General features: G+C 40.5%; 1 protein-coding gene across 1 annotated transcript; it reads left to right on the forward strand.

Moving 5' to 3' along the window:
• The first annotated feature begins 1,729 nt into the window (after positions 1–1,729).
• On the forward strand, positions 1,730–13,556 carry fam118b (family with sequence similarity 118 member B). The gene is made up of 7 exons (XM_044203869.1): positions 1,730–2,773; positions 3,388–3,477; positions 3,720–3,972; positions 9,081–9,308; positions 10,108–10,236; positions 10,455–10,752; positions 12,369–13,556. The coding sequence occupies exons 2-7, from the start codon at positions 3,395–3,397 to the stop codon at positions 12,437–12,439; spliced, it is 1,062 nt and encodes a 353-aa protein (XP_044059804.1). The 5' UTR covers positions 1,730–2,773; positions 3,388–3,394; the 3' UTR covers positions 12,440–13,556.
• Positions 13,557–13,615: the final 59 nt, after the last annotated feature.

Genomic DNA, 13,615 nt, shown 5'->3' on the forward strand with positions numbered 1-13,615 from the left:
TTGCACTATAATTATAACTTATTATCTTACCAGGTGAACACACGTGTGGATCATCTCAGTCCAATATATATTAATGATTTATTTGGTACTTTGAGGGAGGTAAGTCAAACTTTTCATCATGAAATTTTTATTTGGATAGATTCTCAAATACATTGAAAAAAGAAAGTGAGAAATTAGTGGGCTTTTGAATGATCTAAGCACAGACTGTATTATCTTTTTTGTAACAACTCAGTGACTGCAACCATACAATCTAACCATAACTTTCATTACTTTTTATATTCCTGGTTCTACAGTTACAGTATAGTTCAGTGTTTACCAGATTGTGTTACCCAAAGCTACCCAAACATTAATTCTAGGTTTAAACTTAAAAAGGCTAGGATTTGATCAGCTTTGTATGTGAAAGAAACTCATTGTGCATTCAGGGAAATTGACAGCTGCTTTTTTTTTTTTTTTTTTTTACTTGGCCATTTAGTTTGAAATACTTTTAACAGGTAACTGAGTCATCTGTGTTTAGATTTAAGCAAATTAGACCTTCACACTATTCCGATTCTGTACAAAATAAGCATTACAGTTCTGTTTAATATTATTAACTCTACTTGCAACTTGAACTGCAAATCTGGCAAGAGCTGCAACATACAGGTCTGTGTATATTTCATAGTTTGGACCCTTTATTAATATCAGCGGCACCACTTGTATATAATAAAGAGGTAGGATTTCTGCTTTTCGGCATCTCTAATGAGGTGTGCTCCCTGTATTTTGGAAACACTACAAAGCGTGGTGAGTGTACCCAGGCCACCTGCACCCATGGTGCAAGGAGGCCCACAGTCTCAGAGTAAATATTGTATGTACTAATTAACTGTCAGTTCTCAGTTACAGTAGTCTCAGCCGTGGGGTCCATAAACATTTCGTCACCTCGACTTGTTATGGTCTAAATCTGCTAGTGGTATAGAGAGACACCAGCTGTGCCACTAGCAGATTGGTTCAAAGTGGTGTCACATGTTCTGTACCATCAACTTGACACAAGAGCATTAGCATATTTGTATTTATTTATTTATTTTTTACATACAACCTGGTTTACAGCAGACAATACACTAAAGGATTTAAATTGCAAATCGTTTTGTCATGAGGGGCTGTGGCTTTTGTCCCAAATACTTCAAAAGTGCAGTTTTCATGTTAAACAGAAGATGGCAGGCTAGTAGTTGTTTTACTGAAGCAGTCTATGCTGACGTGTTCCTGTTCAGCATAAATTATGGGGCGGAAACCATATGCATCAGAGGGAAACGTCTGCTGTTGGGTGTAACGATAAATGCCAGCTTAACTACAACAGTGTTTTGAGTGATTCAAAATCAAACTATTGTATTATTCTTAATTATAGAAGCTCTGGCTTTTAAATAAAGACGTAAAATGAGTGTGTACTAGGCCTTGCTGAAGGTTCTGATTCTATTTTTTTGTCATATATATATATATAATCATATTGTCTAATCATGAGGCCTTGAACGCAAAGATAGATCGGCTGATTTCTGATTATTTCTGAATTATATTACATATTTGATTCCACAGATTTCTGAATGATGCTACATTAGAAAGGGAAAAGTGACGTGCCACTGTCTCCAAAAGGCTGCTGCAATCGGTGCAATAATTTAATAGATAAGCATTGCAGAACCAGCAAGCAACAGTTAATGGTGTAAACAACATTTTCTTGTGTACTGTACGATTGTTCTTTGCAGTTTAGCCTCTTCCCGGTATTTGACGTCACACAGTCAGTCTGGCTTTTGCTGCTTTCAAGTACTCTTTGTAAATCTTCACTTCCTAGCTTTGACATAGTAAATAAGTGCTTTGTTGTTTTGTAGTAGCTAAACATAAAGTGGTAATGATATGTTTTGCGATGCAGTGGAGGATATGTACACTAACATATGCATATAAACAATACAGAATAATACATTATAAATCATATCACGTTTACCATCGGGAAGTCGGGGGATCTACAGTCCTGAAACAAGCTTGATCTTGACGTCTCATGTATGAAAATCCCGACTTTTTCTGTCATAGATGTGCGCTGTTCCTGTTGCTAACTGATATATTTTGTATTCAGTTTTACTGATGGATGCAAGACACATTTCCCACGCGGGACACTAAAGGCTAAAGTCGGTTATTCGTACAGCACATGAAGGCATTATAAGACCGGGTGCACATCACCACAGGCGGTGACTTCAACAACAGCACCGCTAAACTTAAAGATAGACTGGCAATGTATAGAATAGTAGCCGGTAGAGTCGAGAGCATTTCTGGTGTATAACGGTACTCAGGGGACATTAACTGACAACATTTTTAGCTAAAGAGATTGGTTAACAACAGATCTACACCGCTTTAACTACTCTAAGTTAACTGTTACACTCAGAATGACAAGTAAAACAGAGGCAGTTTCGTGCTTTTAACAACCTTGGAGATAAGTTAGCTAACTTAGCTCAAAGCAAAAAAAAAAAAAAAAAAAAAACTAACTAACGTTAGCGTAACAGTAGTTGTTAGTTAACGTTAGTTGGGTTTTGTTAGTCTTTGGTGATACAGTACCAGTTAACTGTCCCGACGCTGTTGTTAAGTTATCATCAGGTTAGCATTAACACCATCAAAAAGCTAAAAGCTCCGAACTCAAGTCGATTTCCAAACTATTTAACGTGGCTCACGTTAATACAGAATCGACTTTCGCTGACTTCGAATCACAAGGATTTCTACTTGAACAGCATTAAACACTGGACATTGACTTACCTATATCAAGGTAGGAGTGAGTTTTCGTTAGCTTATGAAGTAACGTTAGTTAACGTTTTATCTATTATGTGAAATGTTACTTGTAGTTGTCTCTTCAGAAATTAATGTTGGCATAAAACGTGGATTGGGTTAACCCTACATACTAGCGCTAACTAACTGCATATGGCTTGCTGTTGGACCCATCAGGGCATTGACTTAATAAAAGTTAAGAAAAAACATTAGGAAAACACCAGCTATTTAACAAAAACTAGCTAACGTCACCTTGTCTGTTACAGTTTCCCGGAACAATAGCCTTTCTTTGTAAAATGAATGAAACAGCATATGTCATCAGTTAAGTTGTGTTGACAAGCTGAAATTTATTAATTATTTCCTGTTTCTAATATTATAAAAACATTGTTAAGCAGGAAGCACCGTTTTCATTTGCCATGACACTCTGACCTGGCAGAGCTATGTCAATTATAATTTCCTATATAACATGATTACAATATGATAAGGTCTTAAGAGGGAATGACAGTCCATACGCATGTGGCAGCCTTTGTATCCAGAATTGTTTTATAGTGTTGCTTATTGTTAGCTTAAGTAGTCATCAGAGTTAGCATGTGGTTGGTCATGTTTCTGTTACAGGAGCTGAATGGCCTCCGTTGTTGCTGTGAAAACTGAGAAGCGACCTGCAGCTGATTCTCAGGATGCAGACTCAAATGCAAAAAAGCCCAGGTAAGCTCAGGTGCTGCTTTGGAGCCAGCTGCACACTCTGCACATGACTCATGCATCAGTTTTGTCAACAGGGCTGATTAAAATTTTTGTTTTCCTGTGTTCCTGCTGTTTTGCTAGTACTAATTAAAGGTAGGTTTTAGTTTCACGCTGAATGTTATGTGCTTGAAAATGGCTTGTTTAACCTTCATACTGTCGGAATCGTCTTTGGAACCTTAATCACTCAAGCTCTGCCTGCCCCAAAGGAAACTGCTGCCCAGCCTGAAGACCAAGCGAGCCCCCGAGCTTGTCCTGGTGATTGGCACTGGGGTAAGCTCTGCCGTAGCCCCTCAGGTCCCTGCACTCCGCTCCTGGAAAGGCCTCATCCAGGCATTACTTGACGCAGCCAATGATTTTGACCTACTAGAAGAGGAGGAGAGTCGGCGTTTCCAGAAGCACATGCAGGAAGATAAGAATTTGGTGCATGTGGCCCATGACCTCATTCAGAAACTTTCCCCGGTAAGCCTGTCTTTTTCCTTGCCTTTCCTTTCTCCACCAGCCTGTCGCACATGTACAAACACATGGCAGACAGACTGCCAGCTCACTGTCCTTTTCTTAGCCATGTACATTTTGTTTTGTTTGCTTGAGTTAAGGCATCTTAGCCTTATCTCATTAAAAGACCTATAACTAATGACACAAGGCTTGTTTGTGGGGCTTTTTCTTAGAAATGAATTTTGGTCAATGCAGACACTTTTTAGTCAGCTGATGCGGAATCAATCACACATGCAAGAAGGAGGCTGTGTTTTCTGTTTCTCATTTATTGGTGTAAAACACCATTGCTTCAGGGCTCCCTTAAAAAAGACACCCTGATGGAGGCAGGTGAGCTGAACCACATTGGTGTTTTTAACCCTCCCTTGCCATCTTTAAGCAAGGCTTACAGCATAAATACAGCACACAAATCTGCACTGAACTGGTTTTCTGTGTGCTAAAAAAGTCTTGGTCCCTTGGCCCCAAAATTCAGATGATAATTGTGAGTTTCCCAAAGAGAAATGAAAATACAACAAGGTGGACATCATATATGAGACTTTCGGTTTAATACGAGATACTGAACCATCCACCTTGTAATGTGGACATCCCATGAATGTGCCATAGCGAGTTAGGCTGCATGATTGATTATATTAAATAGCAATTTCAATTAATACCTCTGAGCAATCTCATCCTTAGAATTCATACGTATTTGTATTAAAAAAGGAGATCCATTGTAGCACACCAAGCGGTCTTAATTTCTCGCTAAAGTTGCATTAACAAAAGACAAGACTGCGTTACACCATGTGACAGCAGAAAGGACAGAAACAAAAATAAATCTAACTTGTGTCAGACAGAGACTAATGCGGTTAAAAAGAAAGCTTTGGGCAAACGAAATCAAAGAAATCTCCCTGGTGGCGGTGTGGAATAGAAAATACATTTCTTCAACTTTAGTTCGGAAAAAATCGTTGTGCTTGTACACTTAAAATGAATCGCATTCTGTAGTGTGGGACTTTTTGGATTTAAAGACAATGCTGACAGCAAAAAGCAACATCACAGCTTAATACCACCTAAAAATTGGATGAACCAATCAAGCCCACCAAAACTACCAGAATATTTCTGCCACCCGATCATACAAACGCAACAAGATCCTTTACACAGGGCGTCACCATCCCTGACAAGCTTTTACAGGCTCAAGAAGATTACAGACATAGATAGCTCTAAACCGTTTGGATTATTACAAATAAATTGTGAAACATGAAATGGATCAAAACATTTTTGGATTTCCACATAACTCAGTTATCTTCCTAGTGGACTGTTCTGGTCTGGAGCAGGGCTGGCAGATGGGAGCCTTAATACCGTTTGCCTCCTGTGTTAGTCATGTCTCATCGCACCTTTGACATTGATAAAACACGCTTTGTTTCAGCCCTCAGCCTGTTGTCACAAAGGGAACAAACAGCGCTTTTATGGCTTTATCCATCGTGTTTATTTCAATCCACAGTCGTGCAGACAGCAGCCCACTGCCGTTGGCTACAGACCCAGCAGGCTCTAGCATGCTGAGGAAAGAAAACAAGCATAGAATAATGTGAACCAGCAGCCCCCCAGCCCAGACTTTGCATTCAGACCAAGTCAAAGCACCACCCAAACTGCAAGCATACGTAAGTTACAGTAGAGGACATGACATGTACTGATTCCATTCACAAAACCCATCTGCAAATATTTTCCCTTGTTGCAGTTAAGCACACATGTTAGCACTAGACCTGATTTGGTGTACTTAACTGTTTTACTGTCGTCTGAGCCAAGAAAAGGAATTCTTTAAGTGTGAATCATAAAATACATTAGAACCCTCATAACTGAAGCATATGGGGGTGTGAGAGACCTGCCTTTAGTGCAGTTAGTTCCATTAACATTGGGCTGTGAGAGTTTAACCCACTTTTCATGGAATTATGTCTCAGATGGATTATGGTGGTCTGCAGGCACACAGTGTCAGGCAATGAGGGTAATCTGAAGTTAAAACTCAAAGAGAATGTTTTTGTTGTAAATTCTCACACCTTTGACCTCAGCAAAAACAAGGCTAATTACAACTTTGCTGACTGCTGAATGTTTTACACAGGGTCAGTGGAGGAAACATGTTGTTTATCTGTTAAAAGTCATTTTGGTTATAATCTGCAATTTGTTTAAATGATAAAGCCACCTATGCACCTTGCTGTAAAAGGAAACTGTTTTGGTTTATTTTCCACAAGTCAGCTGTGTTGTGAAATTAACCATAATAGTCTGTGGAAAAAGATCAAGCATCCTGGTTTTTGTATCACTGTATAATAGGCATTTTCCAGGAGCAACAGAATTCAGTATCTGTTAGACCTTTGTCTGTTGTGTGCTAACTGTATGCATGTCGATAGTAGGGCAGTCCAGAGCAGACATAAAACTTTGAATAAAATATATGTATGAAAAATAATAATTAGTTTAGGATGAATATTTAGATTTGTTTACTTGCACTTCATTTGGTTATTAAGTCCTGACAGTCCAATGACACAGTGATTAGGATGGGTGCTGTAGACACTAGATGTGGATAATGAGCTTCTTCCTGTGAAAAGGCCTCCCGCTGTTTAACCCATTAGAGCTGTAATCGCTGGTCAGTCAGCGGAGCATTTCCCTGTGCTAGGATCAGCTTGGTCACTGCATCTCTGCACTACCCATTGCTATTCTTAGCTGCCCAACTCTTCCTGCCTCTCTTTTCTTTCTCTTCCTTTACAACAGGCTCTGCCAGGTAAGGGTAAGATTTAGGCCATGTAGTCACAGCCCATAATCTCTTAGCAGACTCAGGTGGTGTGTGAGTTGCTACTTGAAGAGCTGTGGACAGGATCAGAGAGGGTAATGGAGTGTTTCGATACAGAACAAAGTTGTCCTTTGGCGCACACTTGACTTGACTTGACACACCCCTAAAGTCTGGATAGATGGGGCACTTAGGATGCCAGCTGGAATTCGGATTGGGCTATACAACCATGCATACTCTAGTGTTACGATATTAACAAAATGAAAAACAAAAAATTGACCTACTTTTCTGTCTGTTTCTAAGGGGAAATTACACTACAGTGTTGCTTTAATTTGTAATTTTCTCTAGTGTTGGTGGAAGCAATTATTTTGTGGTTCCACGCTTGCTTCTAAATTAAGACAAAACTGTTGCTCAACCAGGGCTCAAATGATCACATTTATTTTAAGACAGATGCACACATGGTCAGGTCACGTGGTATGATAAGTAAAACTGTGTAACCAAGACGTCAATCCCGTTAAAGGGCTGCTTGTTGTGGGTTTGTTGCGGTAATTTGACACTTGCCTACTGATATTTTAATGTTTTACCATGAAATACCCCCACTAAAGCTAATATAGTAAATATGATCATGTTCCATTTCCAGTGAGTTTAAGAAATGTCCAACACTGACAGTCAGTTAATTTCCCAGTAGGGCCATGTGCACTAAAAAGAGTACAGTAAAGTTTTTATAAAATAAGAAACATACAAAATCAGAATAGGTAAACAAACATTAAGCTGCTATGTGCACATAGATATATGTATTTTAAAACAGCACAAAAATCAACAACAGTAACATTTGTAAACAGTAAGACAATTAGTGCAATGGTGCAGAGTGCAAATGGTGCTGAAATAAATATGATTAATGTACCAGGTTGCTTTATATACATGAGGTAGGTGGATATGACAGTATATACAGTATGCATGGCGTGCATAGATCAACATGTATGAGTCCTGAGCGTTCCTGTCCTGGTTGGTGGCTGATCCAAACCAGACAGTGATGGATGTGCAGAGAACGGACTGGATTATTGCAGAGTAGAACTGGATCAGCAGCTCTTGAGGCAGGTTGACCTTCCTGAGCTGGCGCAGGAATTCATCCCCTGCTGGGCCTTTTTGATTATGGTGTCGATGTTGGACGCCCACTTTAGGTCCTGGGAGATTGTGGATCCCAGAAACCTGAAGGCTTCCACAGCAGACACCGTGTTACTGGCCAGAGGGCCAGCTGTTCAACCTCCCGTATGTATGCAGACTGTTGCTGCAGGCGGGTCTCCTGAGGTGCAGTCGTTGGTGTAGAGGGCGAAGCGCAGTGGGGAGAGCACACACCCCTTGGGGGCGCCAGTGCTGATTGATCCCTATCCTCACCTGCTGCCTCTGGTCTGTCAGGAAGTTTGTGATCCACTGACAGGCGGGGGCTGGGACAGTGAGCTGGGTGATCCTTGCATATGTCCCTGGGGAGTCGAGGTGTTGCACAATGTAATGCAGTCCCATGTTGACTGCATCATCCACTGACCTGTTTGTCCGGTAGGCATACTGCAGTGGGTCTAGCAGGGGTCCTGTGATGATGAGAATAAAGAGAATGACTCTTTATTCTCTTAATTATTTCCCCCAGAGGGTTACTTTATGAATCAGTCTTCAGTCAGTACACACAGCATTTTTTGGTTGCCAACATTGTAAATTCTTATCTATTTTAGGGAGAGTGCAGATTTTCAGTGTGAACGACTTCACAACTTCAGAACTTGTGACACTTTTCAGCCACAGGATCAGTGCTCCAATGATCACTATTTATTAATTTTTTCACTGCACAAGTTTTACTTCCTCTTTGCACACTCGATCACACTGCTGCTGGTTGTTCGCTGTACTTCCCTTTCCAGCTGTTATCATACTGCATTCAGTGCTGTTTAAATGTGCTTAGCTGACGATTGATCATCAGGTATAAGTAGGTAGACACAGTCCATATGGCCTTCTCTCTTGAGTGCATCATGCACTGCATGAAGTCTTGTTGTCAATGTACATTGCATGTCAAAAAATACTGTGAAATTTCTGCAGTAATATCACCTAATCTCATCCCTGTACATTCCGTGTACTTTGTTATTATAGTATTTATGTCTTTATTAAAATGTGACAATTAAGACCTACAAAAAATAAAAGTGCAAAGTATGCCAACTGGAAAATTTCACAATGTACACTTATAAAATAACAAAGATTGTGCAGTTCTTCTACTCAAAACATCATGATTCTTAGCATGTCCTGTCATAGTAAGAAATTATTTTTATTTACATTTTTTTTGTTGTTACAGAGAACAGGCAATGTGCGCTCCACATTCTTCAAGGACTGTCTATACGAGGTGTTTGACGATTTGGAGTGCAAGATGGAGCATGCAGGGAAACATCTACTGCGTTCAGTGCTGCAGTTAATGGAGAGTGGTGCACTGGTCCTCACTACTAACTTTGACAACCTGTTGGAGATCTATGCAGCACACCAGGGCACCAAGATGGAGTCTTTGGACCTGACCGATGAGAAGAAGGTAAACTGTTATGGCACTGATTGATCTTTTCTGCTATAACACGTCCAGTCAGCTTTTTCAGATAAGTGCAAAGGTCACTAAAGCAAGTACTTTATGTTAAGCCAGGCTCAGATTGTAAGAGTTAGACAAATTCTGACAAATTTTAAAATTCAAGTTACATTTCACAGATTATCTTATCTCAAATCACAAACACACTTAAAAATGGCCTTCAATACTCTGGAGGAGGGAAATTGCAGGTACATCTGCCTGAATAGTATCTTGTCCTCTGAGCATATATAGGTGAACTCACTCACTGCAGTGAGTCAGATACAGTTATGAGATTGCCTTTCAGTGAAGTTCCTGGTTGGCTGGAGAAAAATAGATAATGCTTTGACCTGAAAGACCCTTTTGACTCTGACTGGTGGAGGAAGGTTAAAGTTCTAGCCATTACTCAGCTGCTGTCGAATTTTATAGATTGAACAATATTTGCTTTTGGTTTAGGACTTCACTGATGGAGAAGTGCATGTTTTCCCAGTCAACCTAGGTTTGTTTCACTTCTGACCAGTTTCTTCTCGAAATCTCAGTTGTTCAATCATGTCATTTATTTGCCAGTAAAGTTAGTCTCAGAATTTGTTAAATAGAACACAAATTTGCAAGAATCAGTCAGACTTTTCTGAGAGACGCATCGCTTTGCCTCTCAGTCCTGGTATTTATGCCTTATCTCCATCAGGCCTAATATCCTCTCACTCTGTTACTCCCTGCCCAGCCAGAACAGGATTGAGTGCAATGGACTGTTAAGTGTGTGTGTGTGTGTGTCTAGGTGTTGGAGTGGGCTCAGGAGAAACGGAGGTTAAGTGTTCTGCATATCCACGGTGTTTACACCAACCCCAGTGGTATCGTACTGCACCCTGCTGGCTACCAGAACGTACTGAGGAATACGGAGGTTATGGTGAGCCCTGAAATTGTTCATTATTATGGTTATGTTTCTGATAAAGGACTTTATTCTGCACAAGATTCTCTACTAAATGCCAATGATATGGCATGTTATGTTATTATATTAAGGTGCAGGTTGTAGTACTAAATTGCCTCAATCCCTGCACTTTGATGCAATTAAAATGGTAGCTTTTGCATAAGTGTAATAATATATATTACCATGGGTTTCAACAGCGTGAGATCCAGAAGCTATATGAGACCAAATCATTCGTGTTTCTGGGCTGCGGACGCACAGTAGACGACACAACCTTCCAGGCTCTGTTCTTGGAGGCAGTCAAACACAAGTCGGACCTGGAACACTTCATGCTTGTGCGGCGCGAGGACGTGGGTGAGTTCAAGAAGCTGCGGGACAACATGCTGGACAAGGGCATCAAGGTCATCTCCTATGGAGACGAGTATGCCGACCTGCCTGAGTACTTTGAGAGGCTGGCCAATGAGATCTGCAACCGTGATGTGTCTACCAACGGCTGGGGTAAGGAGGATGAAAGTCTGACTACAAACTACTGTTTGTAGTAGATGACGACTTTCAGCACATGATTTGCCTTGTGATTGTTTACATCTGTAGTAAGGGCAATCTGTGTTAAAGGGGCACTCCACCAATTTTACACATGAAGTTCAGTTTACTCATCAAAAGGAGTACCAAAGAGCCCTGAAAATAGCTGTATAATGTCATCTGTGGCTCTGAAGGAGCTTTCCAAGTTTGGGAAAATCATCAGGGTTTTCTTCGCTTGGACTTGAGCCTTACATTTTTTAACAGAAAGCCTGCATTTCAGGCTACATCCACACTACTGTGTTTTCGTTTTTAAACGCACAAGTTTTGTTTACACCGAGCGTCCACACTACTGTGGCATTTTCGAGCCCCGAAGACGGATACATTTGGAAATGCAGCTGGCCCCGTTTTTGTTTGAAAACTCAGGGGTTGCGTTCTAGTCTGGACGTACAAAAACGGATGCTTTTGGAAACGGTGATGCAGACACCCACGTTCGCTTCTTGATTGGGTCTTGTCAGTCACTACATGTCCTTCCCTGATTCGTCACGCCCATATCACGTGTCCCTTTTCCGGAAGAAAACAAACAGAGACATCAGCCTTGACTACCAGTTGCTCATTCAACATGGATAACGAATTACAGGCATTGCTGACCTTGTTGTCTTTGCCTCATTGTCAGTCCAAGCAAGGACATCTCAGGTCATCATTTCGCCATTGCTGTTCTTCGTTCGCAGTATTTACTATAACTGAACATCCACCGGTAGAGTAGACAACATGCTTCCTGTTTACACCGGCCTGCGCATGCCCAGTGTACGTGAATAGTCACGAGATATGCGTTTTCAGGCGTGTTAATATGGACAGAGATTATTTCTGAAACGCTCGTCTGGATGGAGTAGTAGTGTGGATGTAGCCTGAAACTAGAGGTGGGGTTTGAATGAAGTGGGCATTTAGGAGGCAGGGAGGTTCTAACGAAAGAAGCTGTCGAGTTGCATTATGGGAAATGTAGGATCCAGTGTTTTTGGAGCTTGACCTGTGCTAGGAACTAGAAGTCAGGATATCTCGGACTCTGCTGCTTCGTTTTTTGACCATTCTTTCTTTAATCAGACTTCTGAGAGTCCCCCAACTTAATGGAAGTGCAATACTAAATCGCTGGAGTGCCCCTTTAAAGGTTTGACACTGGGGTACTCAATGCTTGGTTGCTTCTGCTGTCATTCTCCAGTCCAAAGATAGTTTGATGTTATTTAACAATACTTAAACTACTGGTTAATTAAACAGTGTGCAGTAAATTTATTATAATGTTGAAAAATTATTGGAAATGGTATCTTTTTAGTGTGTTCCAGAAAGGGAGCTAAGAAAAGCAGGACACGTTATAACACAGGTTGAAGCATCAAATTAACCTGCCATGTTGCAGATTTGATTTAGGGCACAAACTGCAGTCATTAGACGTTTTCTGTCAGCATCTCTCTTGGACAAGAAAATGTGGGATTTTCTTACATTTCAATTCATCAGATCTGCTTATCTTGCTAGCTCTTCTTTCTGAAAGGAAGGCAGAATATGAGTTTACTGCGTTTTATAATTATCTTTCTTATCTTCACCTACAGGGTCTCCCTCACAAAATGGGGAGGAACAGCAGAACGGCTTTAACACACAGAAAAGCCTCCTTCAAGGTTAGGACTGAATGCTTCTCTTTGACTTAAGGCAGGGGCCACTTGCAAGAGACATTTCAAGAATAATACAATAAAGCACTGTCCAAGATGTTTTCTTACTGCATGCTGGTAGATACAAAATTCAAGTCAGTTCTTGATTTTCAGTATCAAAAGACCTGCTGGTATTCCTTTACACAAAGATACACCTGACTTTGCAGTATTGCATGCATGGCAGTCAGTGGCAACATTTCAGTTGATGCTCTTTGTTTCTCAACTGTTCACTTAAGTCCCTTCCTTCTCTTTTTGCCCCAGACTATCATTCTTGACAGGGACACAGTCGGGTCATTTTCTTTCACAGCTCTAGCGAGAGGTCAGTCTACTTTTGATTATTACTCTAGTCTGATTTCAATCAATAGATTAGGGAATCCAGAAACACTATGGGCCATGGGCGACCTAAGAGGTGTATTTTACAGGTGTCCGTTATTTTCAATTATTAGGTCTCATTTAAAAGGGAAAGGAGAAGCTTAAAGCGACTGTCAGTGCCAGTACCCAATCTCACAGTACTGTATTTAAACGTTGCTAAACATTTATAAAGCTACAATAGAAAATCAGTTTTAAATATGCTCATGATGGAATGGTTTGTTCGCACTTCAGTTTGACAGAAATGATAGATCTGAATCTGCTGACAGAAGTTGACTGTGCTGCATTGATTCATTGTTTGGATTCTGACTTACAAGAAGGCAGTTAAACAAAACGGCATCAGCTTGACCTACCTGCCCTGTAAGAGAAATTCTAGGTTCAAGCTATAACGCACATCGTGTTGATATGTAAGGATTTATCTGTCATGCTCAACCCTGAAACCAGGAAAACTTGATTTGCACACTACTGGGGTGGGGATGGGTGGAAATAATTCTCTCATGGATGGTTACTTGGTTTGCACACACATTGTTGATGATTATGTCCTAAAAAGTTCAGAAGAGTATGATTTCATAGAAGAGAGGCTCCCAGCCAGTAGAAATCACTTTGCCACTCCTGTGCTGAAAATGTTCTTGGTAAGCCTTTTTTGTATTTTTAATACTGGCACGTGTTTTCTGATATAGTATTTATAAGTACTATTTTCAAAATAAAGCTTTTGGTATTCCATTTGTCCTGTCATGTTTTCATGTCTAATAATACTGAAACAGCATGTGATGGGGCTCCAA

This window comes from Siniperca chuatsi, linkage group LG7 (assembly GCF_020085105.1).
Source record: "Siniperca chuatsi isolate FFG_IHB_CAS linkage group LG7, ASM2008510v1, whole genome shotgun sequence".
Taxonomy (NCBI): Eukaryota; Metazoa; Chordata; class Actinopteri; order Centrarchiformes; family Sinipercidae; genus Siniperca; species Siniperca chuatsi.

Excerpts from the sequence above, each read along its gene's own strand:
- fam118b (XM_044203869.1), top strand. The coding sequence starts at position 3,395 with ATGGCCTCCGTTGTTGCTGTGAAAACTGAGAAGCGACCTGCAGCTGAT. Across the intron at positions 3,478-3,719 it reads TCAAATGCAAAAAAGCCCAG|GAAACTGCTGCCCAGCCTGA; the intron begins GTAAGCTCAGGT and ends CCTGCCCCAAAG. Across the intron at positions 3,973-9,080 it reads TCATTCAGAAACTTTCCCCG|AGAACAGGCAATGTGCGCTC; the intron begins GTAAGCCTGTCT and ends TTGTTGTTACAG.